This window comes from Catharus ustulatus, chromosome 34, assembly GCF_009819885.2.
Source record: "Catharus ustulatus isolate bCatUst1 chromosome 34, bCatUst1.pri.v2, whole genome shotgun sequence".
NCBI lineage: Eukaryota > Metazoa > Chordata > Aves > Passeriformes > Turdidae > Catharus > Catharus ustulatus.
In genome coordinates, this window is record NC_046254.1 from 291699 (window position 1) to 312673 (window position 20975).

The 20975-nt window shown below is 52.1% G+C and overlaps 1 protein-coding gene across 2 annotated transcripts; it reads right to left on the minus strand.

The window, feature by feature from the left end:
* Nucleotides 1-2925: 2925 nt before the first annotated feature.
* On the minus strand, nt 2926-19074 carry LOC117009648 (calpain small subunit 1-like). Of its 2 annotated transcripts, XM_033083934.1 has the most exons (10): nt 18890-19074; nt 17584-17617; nt 16646-16735; nt 13022-13079; nt 11336-11400; nt 9626-9694; nt 9254-9332; nt 7007-7123; nt 3869-3927; nt 2926-3042 (listed from the first exon to the last, which is right to left on the minus strand). In XM_033083934.1, the coding sequence occupies exons 1-10, from the start codon at nt 19057-19059 to the stop codon at nt 3016-3018; spliced, it is 768 nt and encodes a 255-aa protein (XP_032939825.1). In that variant the 5' UTR covers nt 19060-19074; the 3' UTR covers nt 2926-3015. The 2 variants fall into 2 exon arrangements, with proteins under 2 accessions (XP_032939825.1, XP_032939828.1); XM_033083937.1 differs by lacking the exons at nt 16646-16735; nt 17584-17617; nt 18890-19074 and adding an exon at nt 16518-16541 and having other exon boundaries at nt 2937-3042.
* Between the last annotated feature and the right edge of the window lie 1901 nt (nt 19075-20975).

Here is a 20975-nt window from a genome sequence, read left to right on the forward strand (position 1 = left end):
AACTGGGACCGGAACTCTCAAACTGGGATTGGGACACCGGGACTGGGACACCGGGACAGCCAAACCGGGACCGGGGGGAACGGAGAGGGGGGGGACGGAGGGAACGGAGGGGTGGGGGTGGGGAATGGGGGAGGGAGACTCGGTGCGGGACACCGGGACCGGGACACCGGGACTGGGACACCGGGACCGGGACACCGGGACTGGGACACCGGGACTGGGACACCGGGACTGGGACACCGGGACCGGAACCCTCAAACTGGGACCGGGACACCGGGACTGGGACAGCCAAACTGGGACCGGAACCCTCAAACTGGGACTGGGACACCGGGACTGGGACACCGGGAGAGCCAAACCGGGACCGGGGCGAACGGAGAGAGGGGGGGAACGGAGGGAACGGAGGGGTGGGGGGTGGGGAATGGTGGGGGAGAAAGTCGGTGCGGGACACCGGGACCGGGATTGGGACTGGGACACCGGGGCTGGGATTGGGACATCGGGACCGGAACCCAAAAACCGGGACTGAGACACCGGGACCGGGACAGCCAAACTGGGACTGGGACAGCCAAACCGGGACCGGAACTCTCAAACTGGGATTGGGACGCCGGGACCATGATCCCCAAACCGGGACCGGAACCCAAAAACCGGGACTGGGACACCGGGACAGCCAAACTGGGACCGGAACTCTCAAACTGGGACCGGGACACCGGGACTGGGACACCGGGACCGGGGCAGCCAAACCGGGACCGGGGGAACGGAGGGGGGGCGGCACCGAGGAAACGGAGGGGTGGGGGGTGGGGAATGGGGGAGGGAAAGTCGGTGCGGGACACCGGGACCGGGACACCGGGACTGGGACACCGGGACCGGGACACCGGGACCGGAACCCAAAAACCGTGATTGGCACACCGGGACCGGGACTGGGACACCGGGACTGGGATTGGGACACCGGGACCGGAACCCTCAAACTGGGATTGGAACACCGGGACAGCCAAACCGGGACCAAGATCCCCAAACCGGGACCGGGACAGCCAAACTGGGACCGGAACTCTCAAACTGGGACTGGGACACCGGGACTGGGACACCGGGACTGGGACACCGGGACAGTCAAACCGGGACCGGGGGGAACGGAGGGGTGAGGGGTGGGGAATGGGGGAGGGAAAGTCGGTTCGGGACACCGGGACCGGGGCAGCCAAATCGGGACCGGAACCCAAAAACCGGGATTGGGACACCAGGACAGACAAACCGGGACCGGAACTCTCAAACTGGGATTGGAACACCGGGACAGCCAAACCGGGACCGAGATCCCCAAACCGGGACCGGAACCCAAAAACCGGGACCGGAATTCAAAAACCGGGACTGAGACACCGGGACCGGGACAGCCAAACCGGGACCGGGATACCCAAACCGGGATTGGAACCCAAAAACTGGGACTGGGACACCGGGACAGCCAAACCGGGACCGGAACCCTCAAACTGGGATTGGGACACTGGGACTGGGACTGGGACACCGGGACCGGGACCCAAAAACCGGGACCGGAATTCAAAAACCGGGACTGAGACACCGGGACCGGGACAGCCAAAGCGGGTCCGGGATACCCAAACCGGGACCGGAACCCAAAAACTGGGACTGGGACACTGGGACAGCCAAACCGGGACTGGGACCCTCAAACTGGGATTGGGACACCGGGACTGGGACTGGGACACCGGGACCGGAATTCAAAAACCGGGACTGAGACACCGGGACCGGGATACCCAAACCGGGACTGAAACTCAAAAACCGGGTCTGAGACACCGGGACAGCCAAACCGGGACCGGAACTCTCAAACTGGGATTGGGACACCGGGACTGGGATTGGGACAAGGACCGGGACAGCCAAACCGGGACCGGAACTCTCAAACTGGGATTGGGACACCGGGACTGGGACAGCCAAACCGGGACCGGGATCCCCAAACCGGGACTGGAACCCAAAAACCGGGATTGGAACCCAAAAACTGGGACTGGGACACCGGGACCGGGACCCCCAAACTCGGTCCGGGACACCGGGACCGGGACACCGGGATCCTCAAAGCGGGACCGGAACTCAAAAACCGGGACTGGAACCCAAAAATCGGGACTGGGACACTGGGACCGGGACAGCCAAACTGGGACCGGGACACGCCCCCCCCACACCGGGACCCTGACCCGAACCCGGGACCCCCCCGTTACCGACCCCCCAGTCCTGAGGATCCTCCCCCCCCTCAGACCCACCCCCCAAATCCTCACTGACCCCAGAGACCCCCCCCAAATCCTGACCCCCCCAAATTCTCACAGACCCCCCCCAAAACTCACCCAGACCTCAGAGACCCCCCCAAATCTCCAGAGACCCCCCCCAAATCCTCACAGACCCCCCAAAACTCATCCAGACCCCAGAGACCCCCCCAAATCCCCAGACCCTCCCTCAATTCCTCAGAGACCCCCCCTCAATTCCTGAGACCCCCCCAAAATCCCCCCAAACCCCCCCAAATCCCCTCAGACCCCCCCCAATTCCTCACTGAACCCCCCAAAATCCTCACAGACCCTAGAGACCCCCCCCAAAATCCCCTAACCCCCCAAAATCCCCCAAACCCCCACAGACCCCCACTCAATTCCTCAGAGACCCCCCAAAATCCCCTCAGACCCCCCTCAATTCGTCAGAGACCCCCCAAAATCCTCACTGAACCCAGAGACCCCCCCCAAAATCCCCCCAAACCCCCCAAACCCCCCCTCAATTCCTCAGAGATCCCCCCAAAACTCACCCAGACCTCAGAGACCCCCCCCCCAAAGTCCCCCAGACCACCCCTCAATTCCTCAGAGACCCCCCCAAATCCCCCCAAAAACAACCAAAATGAGGTCGGGGGGATTTTATTTGGGGTGAGAGGAGCAGATTTTGGGGGGCTGGGGGTGCACTCAGAAGGTCCAAGGAGGTTTTGGGGGGTCCTGGAGTGTCCGGGGAGGATTTTGGGGGGGTCCTGGAGGCTCCTGGGGGGGGGGTCCGGGGGTCTCCTCACGAGTACATGGTGAGCTGGAGCCACTGGTGGGGGGAGAGCAGCTCAGATTTGGGGGGTCCTGAAGGGTCTGGGGTCACCCCATGGGGATTTTGGGGGGTCGTTGGGGGATTTGGGGTCACCCCAGGTGGATTTTGGGGGGTCGTTGGGGGACTTGGGGTCACCCCAGAGGGATTTGGGGTCACCCCGGGGGCATTTGGGGTCACTCCAAGGGGGATTTTGGGGGTCCCTGGGGGGTTTTGGGGGTCCCTGGGGGATTTTGGGGGGTCCTGAAGGGTTTGGGGTCACCCCAGAGGGATTTGGGGGATCCCAGGGGGATTTTGGGGTCCCAGGGGCATTTTGGGGTCACCCCAAGGGGATTTTGGGGGTCCCTGGGGATTTTGAGGTCACCCCAGAGGGATTTTGGGGGGTCCAGGGAGATTTTGGGGGTCCCTGGGGGACTTTGGGGATTCCTGGAGATTTTGGGGACACCCCAGAGGGATTTTGGGGGGTCCAGGGAGGGTTTGGGGTCACCCCAGGGGGATTTTGGGGGATCTCAGGGGGATTTTGGGGGTCCCTGAAGGATTTGGGGTCACCTTTGGGGGATTTTGGGGGTCCCTGGGGATTTTGGGGTCACCCCAAGGGGATTTTGGGGGTCCCTGAAAAGTTTGGGGTCACCCCAGGGGGATTTTGGGATTTGGGGTCTCCCCAGTGACACAAACCCAGCAGGGCCAACTTTGGGGTCTCCCTCCTTTACCCACCCCCCCAAAATTCTGAGGACACCCCAAAAACCCCCGGGGACCCCCAAATCCCCCCCGGGGACCCCAAAACCCCCCCCAGACCCCAAAAATCCCCCCCAGACCCCAGCCCCACCTCCTGCAGGCTGACCCGGATCTGGCCCGAGCCGTCCCGGTCCAGGGACTTGAAGGCACCTGGGGGAGACCCCAAAAATCAGGAGAGACCCCAAAAAATCGGGAGGAAATCCCAAAAAATCGGGGGATCCCAAAAATCAGGGGGGAAACCCCAAAAAATCAGGGGGGAAATCCCAAAAATCGGGGGGGATCCCAAAAATCGGGAGGGACCCCAAAAAATCAGGGGGGGATCCCAAAAATCGTGGGGGGGGGAACCAAAAAAATCCGGGGGATCCCAAAAATCGGGGGAGACCCCAAAAATTGGGGGGGAAACCCCAAAAAATCAGGGGGAAACCCCAAAAATCAGGGGGACCCCAAAATTGGGGGAGTGACCCCAAAAATCAGGGGGATCCCAAAAATCCGGGGGATCCCAAAAAATCAGGGGGGGAAACCCCAAAAATCGGGGGAGGGACCCAAAAATTTGGGGGGACCCAAAAAAATCGGGGGGGAATCCCAAAAAATCAGGGGGGGATCCCAAAAATCGGGGGATCCCAAAATCCGGGGGAAACCCCAAAAATCAGGGGGGGATCCCAAAAAAATCCGGGGAGGGACCCAAAATCCGGGGAGGGACCCAAAAATTTGGGGGGACCCAAAAAAATCGGGGGGGATCCCAAAATCCGGGGAAGACCTCAAAAATTGGGGGGGAAACCCCAAAAAATCGGGAGGGGGATCCCGAAAAATCAGGGGGGAACCCCAAAAATCAGGGGATCCCAAAAAATCAGGGGGATCCCAAAAAATCGGGAGGAAATCCCAAAAAATCAGGGGAGAAACCCCAAAAAATCAGAGGGGAAATCCCAAAATTCGGGGTTTTGCACCCACCCCCCCCCCTCAAGGAACCCAAATAATTTTCGGGATTTTGGGGTCTCCCCCAAATTTTAGGGTCCCACATCGATTTTGGGATTTCCCTCTCTCGGTTTTGGGATTTTCCCCTCCTCCAGATTTTGGGGTTTCTCCACCAATTTTGGGGTTTTCCTCCCAATTTTAGGGTTTTTCCTCCCGAGTTTTGGGATTTACCGCCAAGATTTTGGGATTTTCCCCCCAATTTTAGGATTTCCCATACAATTTTGGCATTTTTTCCCCCCAGATTTTGGGATTTTTTCCCCCAATTTTACGATTTTCCATACAGTTTTGGGATTTTTTCCCCCCAGATTCTGGGATTTTCCCCCCAAATTTTAGGATTCCACTCCCTCGATTTCAGGATTTTTCCTCCAATTTTGGGGTTTCCCTCCCGAGTTTCGGGATTTCCCCCCCGAATTTTGGGATTTCACCCCAGATTTTGGGACTTCCCCTCCGATTTTGGGATTTTCCCCCCAGGTTTTGGGATTTCCCCCCAGATTTTGGGATTTTCCCTCTGATTTTGGGATTTTCCCTCCGATTTTGGGATTCCCTCCTCGAATTTTGAATTCCCCCCCATATTTTATGTTTTTCCCCCCCTGCCCCGATTTTTGTATTTCCCTTCCCAAATTTTGAATTTTCCCCCCATATTTTGAATTCCCCCCCAGATTTGGGATTCCCCCCCATATTTTGAGATTTTACCCCCCAAATTTTGACATTACCCGTCCCAGATTTTTGGATTCCCCCCCATATTTTGTATTTTCCCCCCATATTTTGAATTCCCCCCAGATTTTTGATTCCTCCCCGTATTTTGACATTTTCCCCCCCAAATTTTGAAATTTCCCCTCCCAGATTTTTGTATTTCCCATATTTTATGATTTTCCCCCCAGATTTTGGAATTTTCCCCCCCATATTTTTAATTCCCCCGCATAAATTCCCCCCATATTTTGGGATTCCCTCCCATATTTTGAATTTTCTCCCCCATATTTTTGGATTCCCCCCCGATTTTTGTATTTTCCCCCCAAATTTTGAATTCCCCCCAATATTTTGAGATTTTCCCCCCAGATTTTGGAATTTCCCCCCCCATACTTTTGGATTCCCCATATTTTTTGACCCCCCCCCCCTATTTTGAATTCCCCCCCATATTTTGGATTCCCCCCCAAATTTTGAATTCCCCCCAGATTTTGAAATTTCCCCCTCCCTATTTTGGGTTCCCTCCCCGAATTTTGAATTCCCCCCCATATTTTGGGATTTCCCCCCCAGATTTTGTGATTTTCCCCCCCAAATTTTGACATTTCCCCTCCCAGATTTTTGGATTCCCCCCCCATATTTTATGATTTTCCCCCCCAGATTTTGGAATTTTCCCCCCCAGATTTTTGGATTCCCCATATTTTTGATTCCCCCCCAGATTTTGGAATTTCCTCCCCATATTTTGTATTTTCCCTCCCATATTTTGGGATTTTCCCCCCCATATTTTGGATTCCCCCCCGATTTTTGTATTTCCCCCCCCGGATTTTTGAATTCCCTCCCATATTTTGTATTTTCCCTCCCATATTTTGTATTTTCCCCCCCATATTTTGAATTCCCCCCCATATTTTGACATTTCCCCTCCCATATTTTGGATTCCCCCCCATATTTTGTATTTCCCCCCCCCCAGATTTTGAGATTTTCCCCTCCATATTTTTGTATTTTCCCCCCCATATTTTATGATTTTCCTCCCAAGATTTTTGTATTTCCCCTCCCAAATTTTGAATTTCTCCCCCCATAATTCTGAATTCCCTCCCATATTTTGGATTCCCCCCCAGATTTTGAGATTTCCCCCCCAGATTTTAGGATTCCCCCCCATATTTTAGGATTTCCCCCCCCAGATTTTTGAATTCCCCCCTATATTTTGAGATTTTCCCCTCCATATTTTTGTATTTCCCCCCCATATTTTGAATTTCCCCCCCATATTTTGAATTCCCCCCCATATTTTGAATTCCCCCCCATATTTTGAATTTCCCCCCCATATTTTGTATTTCCCCCCCATATTTTGAATTTCCCCCCCCATATTTTGAATTTCCCCCCCCATATTTTGAATTCCCCCCCCATATTTTGAATTTCCCCCCCAGATTTTGGGATTTTCCCCCCCATATTTTGAATTTCCCCCCAAATTTTGTTTTGTCCCCCCATATTTTGAGATTTTCCCTTCCCATATTTTGAATTCCCCCCCCATATTTTGAATTTCCCCCCATATTTTGTCCCCCCCCCGAGCTCCCCTCCGTACGGAACATGGCATCGAGGCGCACGAGGCAGCTGATGAAGTTGTCGAAGTCCAGGTTCCCGCTCTCGTCCCCGTAACGGCGCCCCAGGACCGCCCAGAGCGCGGGGGGCAGGCGGAACCCTGGGGAGGGGACACAAAAATCCATAAAATCCAAAAAAATCCCAAAAAATCCACCCCAAAACCACCAAAAATCCACCAAAAAATCGTCAAAATCCCCAAAAATCCACCCCAAAAAACCCAAAAATGGCCCCAAAATCCCCAGAACCGCCCAGAGCGTGGGGGGGAGGCGGAACCCTGGAGAGGGGACAAAAAATCTGTGAAATAAAAAAAAAATCCCCAAAAAATCCACCCCAAAAACCCCAAAAATCCCCCAAAATCTACACCAAAAATTGGTTAAATCCACCCAAAAATGGCTCCAAAATCCCCAGAACCGCCCAGAGCACGGGGGGCAGGCGGAACCCTGGGGAGGGGATAAAAAAATCTGTGAAATTCAAAAAAATCCCCCCAAAAACCAAAAAATTCCACCCCAAAAACCCCCAAAATCCACCCCCAAAAACCCAAAATCCCCAGAAATCTACACTAAAAATTGGTTAAATCCACCCCAAAATGGCCCCAAAATCCCCAGGACCGCCCAGAGCGCGGGGGGCAGGCGGAACCCTGGGGAGGGGACAAAAAATTGATCAAATTCCCAAAAATCCCCAAAAAATCCACCCCAAAAACCCCCAAAATCCACCCCAAAAACCCCAAAATCCCCAAAAATCCACCCCAAAAAACCCAAAAATGGCCCCAAAATCCCCAGAACTGCCCAGAGAGCGGGGGGCAGGCGGAACCCTGGGGAGGGGCAAAAAAAATCCCCCCAAAAATCCCTAAAAAATCCAGAAAAAAATCCCAAAAAAATCCCAAAAAATGCCCCCAAAAATCTCACAAAAAATTCCCAGAAAATAAAAAAAAAATCCCAAAAAATTCCAAAAAAATGAAAAAAAATACCCCAAAAATCCCAAAAAATCGCAAGAAAATCCCCCCAAAAATCTCCCCAAAATAGCAAGAAAATCTCCAAAAAATTGCCCCAAAAGTCCCCCAAAAGTCCCCAAAAATCCCCTTAACTTCCACCCAAAAAACCCCAAAAATCCACCAAAAAAACCCCAAAAATCCCCTCAAAAATGGTGAAAATCCCCCAAAAATTGGTTAAATCCACCCAAAAATGGCCCCAAAATCCCCAGAACCGCCCAGAGCGCGGGGGGAGGCGGAACCCTGGGGAGGGGACACAAAATTGGTCAAATTCCAAAAAAATCCCCAAAAAATCCACCCCAAAACCACCAAAAATCCATCCAAAAAAACCCAAAAAATCCCCCAAAAAATCCCTGAAAAATCAAAAAAAAATCCAGAAAAAAATTCCCCAAAAATCCCCCCAAAAATCTCCCAAAAAATCCTCAAAAAAAAAAAAAAATCCCAAACAATTCCCCAAAAATGAAAAAACATCCCAAAAAAAATCCCAAAAAAATCGCAAGAAAATCCCCCAAAAATTCCCCAAATAGTCCCCAAAAAGTCCCCAAAAATCCCCTTAAAATCCACTCCAAAAACCCCCAAAAAACCCAAAAATACCCTCAAAAATTGGTTAAATCCACCCAAAAAATGTCCCAAAATCCCCAAAATTGCCCAGAGTGCAGGGGGGAGGCGGAATCCTGGGGAGGGGACAAAAAATTGGTCAAATCCCCAAAAAATCCAAAAAAATCCACCCCAAAAACCCCAAAAATCCCCCCAAAAATCCCTGAAAAATCCAAAAAAATCCAGAAAAAAATCCCCCAAAAATCCCCAGAAAATCCAAAAAAATCCAAAAAAAATTCCCTAAAAATGAAAAAAACATCCCCCAAAAATCCCCAAAAAATCCAAAAAATCCCCAAAAAAATCCAAAAAATCCCCAAAAAAATCCAAAAAATCCCCAAAAAAATCCCCAAAAAAGCCCAAAAATCCCCCCAAAAATCCAGAAAAAAATCCCAAAAATCCCTAAAAAATCCTAAAAAACCCATTAAAAAATAAAAAAAAAATCCCAAAAAAACCCCCAAAAAATCCTAAAAAATCCCCAAAAACTTCCCCTAAATTCCAAAAAAAATCGCCAAAAAATCGCCAAAAAAACCCAAAAATATCCCCAAAAAAACCCAAAAATCCCCCCAAAAAATCCAGAAAAAAAATCCCAAAAAACCAAACCCCCCCCAAACCCCAAAAAATCCCAAATTTCCCCCAATTTCCGACCTGCAGCCTGGAAGGCCCCGGGCAGCTCCTGGGGCCCGATGGTTCCCGAGCGGTCGCTGTCGAATTGTTTGTACACGCACTGGGGGAGGGGAATTGGCAATTTGGGGAGGGGTCTCCGACCCCAAAAACCCCAAATCCCCCTCCCCAAAATTCGGGGACCCCCCCAGACCCCAAATTTCCCCCCCCATCCTCATTTATGGGATTTAAATGGAATTTAAAAATAATTATTTCTAATTTTTGGGGTCCCAAAATCACTAAATTCCCCCCCCAAAAAAAATTTTTTGGGGGTCCTGAACCTCAAGCCCCCTCCCCAATATTTTTGGGTCCCCTCCCCAATTTTTTGGGATCTCCCTCCCCAAATTCTGTCCCCACCTGCCACTTCTTGATGTTGTTCCAGAGATATTTGAACTCCTCAAACCCCAATTTCCCGGTGGTGTCGCTCTGGGGGGGCTGTCAGGGAAATTTTGGGGACCCCCAAAGTTCCACAAAACCCAAAAAAATTTTTGGGTTTCCACAAATTTTCAAAATCCACCCAAAAATAAAAAAAAAATCCACCTAAAATTGCCCAAAAATGTCCCAAAATCCCTTAAAAATCACTAAAAAATCCCAAAAAATCCCCCCAAAATCCCCTAAAAATAATTTTAAAAATCCACCCAAAATGCCCTAAAAATCCCCCCAAAAATCCTCTAAAAATTCCCAAAACATCCCCTAAAATTCCCTAAAAATTCCCCAAAAAATCCCCCCAAAATTCCCTAAAAAATAAAAAAATTTCCCCCAAAACTCCCCAAAAAATCACCCAAAATATCCCAAAAAAATCCCCAAAATCTCCCCAAAATGCCCCAAAAAAAACCCCAAAATTGCCTCAAAATTCCCCCAAAAAATCCCCAAAAATTCCCAAAAAATCCCCAAACCCCCAAAATCCCAAAATCCCCCAAAATTCTCCTAAAAATCCCCCCAAAATAAAAAAAACCCAAAAAAATCCCCAAAAAATCCACCCCAAAAAATCCCAAAAATCCCTCAAAATCCCCCCAAAAAATCCCCCAAAAAATCTCAAAAAATCCCCAAAAATCCCCCAAAAATCTCCTAAAAATTGCAGAAAAATCACCCAAAACCTCCCAAAAAATCCCAAAAAAATCCCAAAAAATCCCCCAAAAATTCCCAACCCCCCCCAAACCCCAAAACCCCCCAAAACCCCAAAATTCCCCCAAAATCCCCCCCAAAATTCCCCAAAATCCCCCCAAAAAATCTCCCAAAAATCCCAAAAAATCCTCCCAAACCGCCCCAAAACCCCCCAAAAAATCCCCAAAAAACCCCAAAAAAATCCCAAAAAATCCCCAAACCCCCCCAAAACCCCCCAAAAACCCCAAAATCCCCCCCAGAAAATCCTCCAAAAATCCCCCAAAAAATCCCCAAAAACCTCTCAAAAAATCCCCCAAAAAATCCCCCAAAAAATCCCAAAAAACCCCCAAAACCTCCCAAAAAATCCCCAAAAAATTCCCAAAAAATCCCAAAACTCCTCCAAACCCCCAAAACCCCCCAAAATTCCCCTAAAATCCCCCAAAATTCCCCAAAATTGCCCCAAAATCCCCCCAAAAAATCCCAAAAATCCCCCCAAAACCCCCCAAAAAATCCCCCAAAAAATCCCCCAAAAAATCTCCAAAAATCCCCAAAAAATCCCAAAAAAAATGCAGGAAAATCCCCCCAAAAAATCCTCAAAAAATCCCTAAAAATCCCCCCCAAAAATCCCCTCAACACCCCCAAAAATCCCAAATCCCCCAAAAAATCCCAAAAATTCCTCAAACCCCAAAACCCCCCAAAATTGCCTCAAAATCCTCCCAAAAATTCCCAAAAAAACCCCGAAAAAACAAAAAAAAATCCTAAAAAAATCCCCAAAACCCCCCAAAAAATCCCAAAAAAACCCCGAAAAAACCCAAAAAAATCCTCAAAAAATCCCCAAAACCCCCCAAAAAATCCCCCAAAAAATCCCAAAAAAATCCCAAAAAATCCCCAAATCCTCCCCCACAAATCCAAAACCCCCAAACCCCCCCAAAAACCCCAAATTCCCCCCAAAATCGAGGATACATCCATCACAGCCACCATGCTCCTGCAGGTGTCCAGCCCGAACCCGTCCGTCTTCAGGTCGGGATCTGGGGGGGTTTGGGATTTTTTTGGATCTTTTTTGGGGAATTTTGGGGGGTTTGGGGATTTGGGATTTTTGGGATTTTTTGGGAATTTTTTGGGATTTTTTTGGGATTTTTTTGGGATTTTTTTTTTATTTTTTCGGGGATTTTTTGGGATTTTTTTGGGGTTTTTTGGGGGATTTTTGGGGATTTTTTGGGGAACTTTGGGGGGAGATTTTGGGGTTTTTGGGGGATTTTTTTGGGATTTTTTGGGGATTTTTGGGGGATTTTTTGGGGATTTTTTGGGAATTTTTGGGGATTTTTGGGGGATTTTTTTGGGATTTTTGGGGGGGATTTTGAGGCAATTTTGGGGAATTTTGGGGGGGATTTTGGGGGGATTTTGGTGATTTTTTTGGGATTTTTTGGGATTTTTTGGGGGATTTTTTCAGGGGTTTTGGGGATTTTTTGGGGATTTTTTGGGGGATTTTTGGGGGATTTTTTGGGATTTTTTTTGGGGATTTTGGGGGATTTTTTGGGGATTTTTTGGGGGATTTTGAGAAAATTTTGGGGGGATTTTGGGGTTTTGGGGGGGTTTGGGGATTTGGGATTTTTGGGATTTTTTGGGGATTTTTTTGGGATTTTTTGGGGGATTTTTTGGGATTTTTTTGGGATTTTTTGGGGATTTTTTGGGATTTTTTGGGACTTTTTGGGGATTTTTTTGGAATTTTTGGGGGGGATTTTGAGGCAATATTGGGGAATTTTGGGAGGGAATTTGGGTGGATTTGGGGGATTTTTTGGGAATTTTTTGGGATTTTTGGGGGATTTTTTGGGATTTTTGGGGATTTTTTGGGGGATTTTTTTGGGGGTTTTGGGGATTTTTTAGGATTTTTTGGGGGATTTTTTTGGGATTTTTTGGGGATTTTTTGGGGGGGATTTTGAGGCAATTTTGGGGAATATTGGGGGGATTTTGGGGGATTTTGGGGGTTTTTTTGGGATTTTTTGGGGATTTTTTAGGATTTTTTGGGGATTTTTTGGGGGATTTTTGGGGGATTTTTTGGGATTTTTTTGGGATTTTTGGGGGATTTTTGGGGGATTTTTGAGGGATTTTGGGGAATTTTGGGGGGATTTTGAGGCAATTTTGGGGAATTTTGGGGGGAATTTTGGGGGGGATTTTGGGGTTTTTGGGGGGATTTGGGGGGATTTAGGGGATTTTTTGGGATTTTTTTTTTAATTTTATGGGGGATTTTTTCGGAGGTTTTGGGGATTTTTTAGGATTTTTTTTGGCATTTTTGGGGGATTTTTGGGGGGGATTTTGAGGCAATTTTGGGGCATTTTGGGGGGGATTTTGGGGGGATTTGGGGGATTTTTTGGGAATTTTTGGGATTTTTTTGGGATTTTTTGGGGATTTTTTTGGGGATTTTTTCGGGGGTTTTGGGGACTTTTTAGGATTTTTTTGGGATTTTTTGGGGATTTATTGGGGGATTTTGGGGGGATTTTTTGGGATTTTTTTGGGATTTTTTGGGGGATTTTTTTGGGAGATTTTTTTGGATATTTTGGGGGTGACCCCAAATCCTGGACCCCTCCCCATTTTTGGGGTCCCCCCCCGATTTTGGGGTCGGTTTTTGGGGTCGGTTTTTGGGGCACTCACGGCGCGTCACGACCCTGTTGAGGATGTTCATGAGCTCGGTGGGGCTGACCTCCATGTCCTGGGGAAATTGGGGGGGTCAGGGGGGGCTGGGACCCCAAATCCTGACCCCAAAAATGGGGGGGAGCCAAAATGATGATCCTAAAAACTGGGGAACCCCAAAATCCTGATCCTAAAAATCCTGATCCCAAAAATTGGGGAACCTCAAAATCCTGGGGAACCCCAAAATCCTGATCCTAAAAACTGGGGAAAACCTCAAAACCTGGGAAATCCCAAAATGTTGATCCTAAGGAAACCCTAAATCCTGATCCCAAAATCCTGATCCCAAAATCCTGATCCTAAAAATTGGGGGAACCCCAAAATCTTGATCCCAAATCCTGGGGAACCTCAAAATCCTGATCCTAAATCGTGGGGAACCTCAAAATCCTGATCCTAAATCGTGGGGAACCTCAAAACCTGGGAAATCCCAAAATTCTGATCCCAAAATCCTGATCCTAAGAACTGGGGGGCCTCAAATCCTGGGAAATCCCAAAATGCTGATCCTAAGGAAACCCCAAATCCTGATCCTAAAAATTGAGAGAACCCAAAATCCTGATCTTAAAAACTTGGGGAACACCAAAATCCTCATGCCAAAAATTGGGGGACACCCAAATCCTCATCCTAAATCCTGGGGAACCTCAAATCCTGATCCCAAAATCCTGATCCTAAAAACTGGGGGAATCCCAAAATCCTGATCCTAAACCTTGGGAGGAACCCCAAAATCCTGATCCCAAATCCTGGGGAACCTCAAATCCTGGGAAACCCCAAAATCCTGATCCTAAAAATTGGGGGAAACCTCAAATCCTGATCCTAAAAATTGAGAAACCCCAAAATCCTGATCCCAAACTTTGGGGAATCCTAAAATGCTGATCCTAAAAATTGGGGAACCTCAAATCCAGGGGAACCTCAAAATCCTGATCCCAAAATCCTGATCCTAAAAACTGGGGAACCTGAAATCCTGGGAAACCCCAAAATCCTGATCCTAAAAATGGGGGGAACCCCAAAATTCTGATCCCAAACCTTGGGAAATCCCAAAATCCTGATCCTAAGGAAACCCCAAATCCTGATCCTAAAAATTGAGACAACCCCAAAATCCTGATCTTAGAAACTGGGGAACCCCAAAATACTGATCCCAAAAATCGTGGGAAACCTCAAATCCTGACCCCAAAAAATGAAGGGAACCTCAAAATGATGATCCTAAATCCTGGAGAAACCCTAAATCCTGATCCTAAAAATTGAGAGAACCTCAAAATCCTGATCTTAAGGAAAGCCCAAATCCTGATCCCAAAATCCTGATGCCAAATCCTGGGGAACCCCAAAATCCTGATCCCAAACTTTGGGGAATCCTAAAATTCTGATCCTAAAAATTGGGGGGACCCCAAAATCCTGATCCTAAATCCTGCGAAACCCCAAAATCCTGATCCTAAGGAAACCCTAAATACTGATCCCAAAATCCTGATCCTAAAAATTGGGGAACCTGAAATCCTGGGAAACCCCAAAATCCTGATCCTAAAAATTGGGGAACCTGAAATCCTGGGAAACCCCAAAATCCTGATCCTAAAAATGGGGGAACCTGAAATCCTGGGAAACCCCAAAATCCTGATCCTAAAAATGGGGGAACCTGAAATCCTGGGAAACCCCAAAATCCTGATCCTAAAAATGGGGGGAACCCCAAAATCCTGATCTCAAACCTTGGGAAATCCCAAAATCCTGATCCTAAAAATTGAGACAACCCCAAAATCCTGATCTTAAAAATTGGGGAACCCCAAAATACTGATCCCAAAAATCGTGGGAAATCTCAAATCCTGACCCCAAAAAATGAGGGGAACCTCAAAATGATGATCCTAAATCCTGGAGAAACCCTAAATCCTGATCCTAAAAATTGAGAGAACCTCAAAATCCTGATCCTAAGGAAACCCCAAATCCTCATCCCAAAATCCTGATGCCAAATCCTGGGGAACCCCAAAATCCTGATCCCAAACTTTGGGGAATCCTAAAATTCTGATCCTAAAAATTGGGGGGACCTCAAAATCCTGATCCCAAATCCTGCGAAACCCCAAAATCCTGATCCTAAGGAAACCCTAAATCCTGATCCCAAAATCCTGATCCTAAAAATTGGGGAACCTGAAATCCTGGGAAACCCCAAAATCCTGATCTTAAGGAAACCCCAAAATCCTGATCCTAAAAATTGAGAGAACCTCAAAATCCTGATCCCAAATCGTGGGGAACCCCAAAATCCTGATCCTAAAAACAGGGGGGCCTCAAAACCTGGGAAATCCCAAAATTCTGACCCCAAAAATTGAGGGAACCCCAAATTCTGATCCTAAAAATTGGGGGAAACCCCAAAATCCTGATCCTAAATCCTGGGAAATCCCAAAATCCTGATCCTAAAAATGGGGGGAACCCCAAAATCCTGATCTTAAAAATTCGGGAACCCCAAAATACTGATCCCAAAAATTGTGGGAAACCTCAAATCCTGGGAAACACCAAATCCTGACCCCAAAAAATGAGGGGAACCTCAAAATGCTGATCCTAAATCGTGGGGGGCCCCAAATCCTGGGAAATCCCAAACTCCTGATCCTAAAAATTGGGGAACCTCAAATCCAGGGGAAACCCAAAATCCTGATCCTAAGGAAACCCTAAATACTGATCCCAAAATCCTGATCCCAAAAATAGAGGGAACCCCAAAATCCTGATCCCAAATCCTGGGAAACCCCAAAATCCTGATCCTAAGGAAACCCCAAAATCCTGATCCTAAAAATTGACAGAACCCCAAAATCCTGATCCTAAATCCTGGGGGGCCTCAAAATCCTGGGAAACCCCAAAATCCTGATCCTAAAAATTGAGGGAAACCTCAAAATCCTGATCCCAAATCCTGGGGAACCCCAAAATCCTGATCCCAAAAATGGGGGGAACCCCAAATCCTGATCCTAAATATTGGGGAACCCCAAATCCTGAACCCAAATCCTGGCCCCCCAGTATCCCCAGTGGCTCTCAATGGATCCCAGTGGGATTTCTGGTGTCCCAGTACCCTCCCAGTATCCCCAGTTTCCCCCTAGTATCCCCAGTACCCCTCCAGTACCTCCCAGTATCCCCAGTATCCCCAGTTTCCCCAGTAGATCCCAGTGGGATTTCTGGGGTCCCAGCACCCTCCCAGTACCCTCCCAGTACTCCCAGTTTCCCCAGTTTCCCCAGTCCCCACCTCCCCAGCCAGCTGGGCGAAGAGCCCCCCAGTACTCCCAGTATCCCCAGTACCCTCCCAGTACCCTCCCAGTACCCTCCCAGTACTCCCAGTATCCCCAGTACCCTCCCAGTATCCCCAGTTTCCCCAGTATCCTATCCCCAGTATCCCCAGTACCCTCCCAGTATCCCCAGTTTCCCCAGCATCTCCCAGTGGATCCCAGTGGGATTTCTGGGGTCCCAGTACCCTCCCAGTACTCCCAGTTTGCCCAGTGCCCACCTCCCCGGCCAGCTGGGCGAAGAGCCCCCCAGTATTCCCAGTACTCCCAGTATCCCCAGTACCCTCCCAGTACCCCCCAGTACCCTCCCAGTACTCCCAGTTCCCCCAGTTTGCCCAGTCCCCCTCACCTCCCCGGCCAGCTGGGAGAAGAGGCGCCGGAACTGCCGAACCTCGTCGCTCTCGTTGGCATCGACCGTGGAGATGTGGGAGCGGGGGGGCTGGGGGGGGGAAAATGGGGTGAGGGGACCCCAAAAACCAGAGAGGGGACCCCAAAATCTGAGTGGGGACCCCAAAAAATGGGGAGGGGGGGTCAGGGACCCCAAAAAATGGGGGGGACCCCAAAATCAGAGTGGAGGACCCAAAAAATGGGGAGGGGGGGTTGGGGGGGAAATGGGGGGTCAGGGACCCCAAAATCTGAGTAAGGGACCCCAAAACTGGGGGGGGGGGGGGCTGGGGGGGAAGTTGGGGGTGAGGGGGGGTCAGGGACCCCAAAAACTGGGGAGGGGACCCCAAAACTGGGGAGGGGGGGCTGGGGGGGAGAAAAATGGGGGGTCAGGGGGGGTCAAGGGGGGTCAGGGACCCCAAAATCTGAGTGGGGGACCCCAAAACTGGGCACGGGGGGTTGGGGGGGAAATGGGGTGAGGGGGACCCCAAAACTGGGGAGGGGTCCCCAAAAACCAGAGAGGGGACACCAAAATCTGAGTAAGGCACCCCAAAAATTGGGGAGGGGGGGCTGGGGGGAAATGGGGGTCAGGGGGGGTCAGGGACCCCAAAACTGGGGAGAGGGAAAATGGGGGGAAAATGGGGGTGAGGGGATCCCAAAACTGGGGAGGGGTCCTCAAAAACTGGGCACGGGGCGGTTGGGGGGGCAAATGGGGGGTGAGGGGTCCCCAAAAATCGGGAGGGGACCCCAAAACCCGGGGGGACACAGAGTCGGGGGGGTCAGGGGTCCCCAAATCCGGGCAGGGGTCCCCAAAATCCGGGGGTAGGATCAGGGGGTGTCAGGAGTCCCCAAATTTGGGCAGGGGTCCCCAAAAAGGGTCTCGGGGGGTCAGGGGTCACTCACGGGGGGCTCGGGGTTGTAGTGAGCGGCGGCTTCGCTGTGGGAGGGGGCACAGGGGTCAGTGCTGTCCCCAAGTGTCACCTCCCCCTCCCAAAAGTGTCACCTCCCACCACAAAGTGCCACCTCCCACCCCTCAAAGTGTCACCTCCCCCACCCTAAAGTGTCACCTCCCCCTCTCAAAGTGTCACCTCCCCCTCCCCAAAGTGTCACCATTCCCCAATGTCCCCAATGATGTCACCAATGACCCAATGTCCCCAATGTCCCCAAATCCCCCAATGTCCCCCCAGTGTCCCCCATGTCCCCAACCCCCCCATTGTCCCCAATGTCCCCATTGTCCCCAATGTCCCCAACCCCTCAATGTCCCCATTGTCCCCTCACCTGATGGCGCTGATGACGCCCCCCAGGACCCCCAACCCATCGTCCCCAAACCCCTCCCTGTGTCCCCAATGTCCCCATGATGTCCCCAGTGTCCCCAATCCTCCACAATGTCCCCAATCCCCCCAATGTCCCCTCAGTGTCCCCAATCCCCCCACTGTCCTCAAATCCCCCCAGTGTCCCCCAATGTCCCCAATCTCCTCATTGTCCCCCCAATGTCCCCAATGTCCCCAATGTCCCCAATCCCCCCCAATGTCCCCTCAATGTCCCCGATGTCCCCCCAGTGTCCCCTCACCTGATGACGCCCCCCAGGACCACCAACCCCAATGTCCCCAGTGTCCCCACTGTCCCCAAATCCCCCCACTGTCCCCATTGTCCCCTCAATGTCCCCAATCCCCCCATGTCCCCAACCCCCCCAATCCCCCCGATGTCCCCAATGTCCCCTCACCTGATGGCGCTGATGACGCCCCCCAGGACCCTCAAACCCAAATATCCCCAATGTCCCCAATCCCCCCAATGTCCCCAAATCCCCCAATGTCCTCATTGTCCCCCCACTGTCCCCAGTGTCCCCTCACCTGATGGCGCTGATGATGCCCCGCAGGACCCCCAATCCCCCCACTGTCCCCAATGTCCCCAATCCCCCCACTGTCCCCAAATCCCCCCAGTGTTCCCAATGTCCCCAGTGTCCCCAATATCCCCAAATCCCCCCAATGTCCCCAATCCCCGCATTGTCCCCGATGTCCCCTCAATTTCCCCAATCCCCCCAATGTCCCCAATGTCCCCAATCCCCCCACTGTCCCCAGTGTCCCCAATGTCCCCTCAATGTCCCCACTGTCCCCGATGTCCCCTCACCTGATGGCGCTGATGACGCCCCCCAGGACCCCCACTGTCCCCAATCCCCCCATTGTCCCCAATGTCCCCGATGTCCCCTCACCTGATGGCGCTGATGACGCCCCCCAGGACCCCCATGGCCCCCCCGGCGCCGCCCCCGCCGCCCCCTCCCCCGCTCAGGAGCCCCCCCAGGACGGAGCCGATGCCCCCCGGGAGGGACCCCCCGGAGCCGCCCCCGCCCCCTCCGCCCAGTAACCCCTTCACCAGGAACATGCTGGGAGCACTGGGAGCGCTGGGGGGATACTGGGAGTGCTGGGAGTGGTTACTGGGAGCGCTGGGGGGTTACTGGGAGGGTACTGGGAGTGCTGGGGGGGTACTGGGAGCGTTAGGGGGGTACTGGGAGTGCTGGGAGTGGTTACTGGGAGGGTACTGGGAGTGCTGGGGGGTTACTGGGAGGGTACTGGGAGTGCTGGGAGTGGTTACTGGGAGCACTGGGAGTGCTGGGGGGGGGTAACTGGGAGTGCTGGGGGGGTACTGGGAGTGCTGGGAGGGGTTACTGGGAGCGCTGGCGGGGTACTGGGAGTTCTGGGTGGGTACTGGGATCGCTAGGGGTTTACTGGGTGGGTTACTGGGAGTTCTGGGCGGGTTACTGGGAGTTCTGGGGGGTACTGGGAGCGCTAGAGGGGTTACTGGGGGGGTTACTGGGAGCGCTTTGAGGTTACTGGGAGCGCCGGGGATCCCCCCGGGGCGATACTGGGAGCACTGGGAGCGGCACCGGGGCGGTACTGGGAGCACTGGGAGCGGCTGGAAGAGAAGCAGACAGAACCGTTAGGACACACCCGGGACTCCGGGGCGGTTCCGAGGGTCCCGAACACCCCCGGAACCCACCCGGGACCCCCCCGAACCCCCCGGGACCCCCCGGTCCGGTCCCGGTTCTGATTTCCGGGAACGGGGCGGGGCCGGCGCTGAGTCACGGAGCGGTTCGGGGGGGCTCGGGGGGGCTCGGGGGGGTTCGGGAGGGCTCGGGAAGGTTCGGGAAGGTTCGGGGGGGGTTCGGTACCTGCGGGAGCGGCGCCGGTTCGGGACCGAGTCCGGGACCGGAACGGGGAAAGGGGCGGGGCCACGGCGGGGGCTGGGACCGGGACCGGGACCGGACGGCGGGAACCGCCCGGGGGCGGGGCCTGGGACAGGGCGGGGCCTAAATGGGCGTGGTTTAGATAACGGAGTGTGTAGGGGCGTGGCCAACGCATTGAGTGACAGCAGCATCAGCCCATAGAGTTCAATGGAGTGGGCGTGGCCAACGCATTGAGTGACAGCGGCTCTCGTCCATAGCTTCCAATGCAGTGGGCGTGGCCAATAAATTGAGTGACAGCAGCGCCCGTCCATAGCTTCCAATGCAGTGGGCGTGACCAATGCATTGAGTGACAGCAGCATCAGCCCATAGAGTTCAACGGAGTGGGCGTGGCCAACGCATTGAGTGACAACCGCGCCCGTCCAGAGCGTCCAGAGTGGGCGTGGCCAATAAATTGAGTGACAGCAGCACACGCCCGTAGATTTCAATTGAGTGGGCGTGGCCAACGCCGTGAGTGACAGCTCGCCCGCATGGGGCGTGGTTATGCAGACACGTCACTGAGTCGACGCGTGACGTCATCAGCGCGCGCCGGGACAAGATGGCGGCGCTGGGGAATTTGAGGTCCCCCTCCCCAATTTTGAAGTTTTCCCCTCCCCCCGCATTTTTGGGGTCCCTCCATGTCTCCCCCCCCGTTTTTTGGGGTTTCTTTCCCAATTTTGGGGATCTTTTCCCAGTTTTGGTGTCCCCTCCCCATTTTCGGTGTCCCCCCAATTTTGGGATCCTCCCCCATCCAATTTTGGGATCTTCCCCCCACCCCCTCCCCAATTTTGGATTCCCCTCCCCATATTTGGGATTCCTCACCCCAATTTTTGGGTTCCCCACCCCAATTTTGGGGTCCCCTCCCCAAATCCGGGGGTCGCGGGCGGTACAAAGGATTTTATTGGTGGCAGAAGCGGCTCCGGGGGGGCCCATGCGGCAGCGGGGGGGACAGTTGGGGACATTTGGGGACATTAAAGCCACTGACACGAGCGCGGGGTGGGGGAGGGGACGTTATTGCTACTGCAGGGTGGGGGAGGGGCGGCCAGGAGGGAAAAAAAGCGGGAATTTGGGATCCCCA

What these genes read in the sequence shown, in the direction of transcription:
- LOC117009648 (XM_033083934.1), bottom strand. Translation starts at nt 19,059, where the DNA reads ATGTTCCTGGTGAAGGGGTTACTGGGCGGAGGGGGCGGGGGCGGCTCC. An exon ending in CAACAGGGTCGTGACGCGCC is followed by an intron (nt 11,401 to 13,021) that starts GTGAGTGCCCCA and finishes AAACCCCCCCAG; the next exon opens with ATCCCGACCTGAAGACGGAC. An exon ending in GCGCCTCGATGCCATGTTCC is followed by an intron (nt 3,928 to 7,006) that starts GTACGGAGGGGA and finishes GGTCTCCCCCAG; the next exon opens with GTGCCTTCAAGTCCCTGGAC.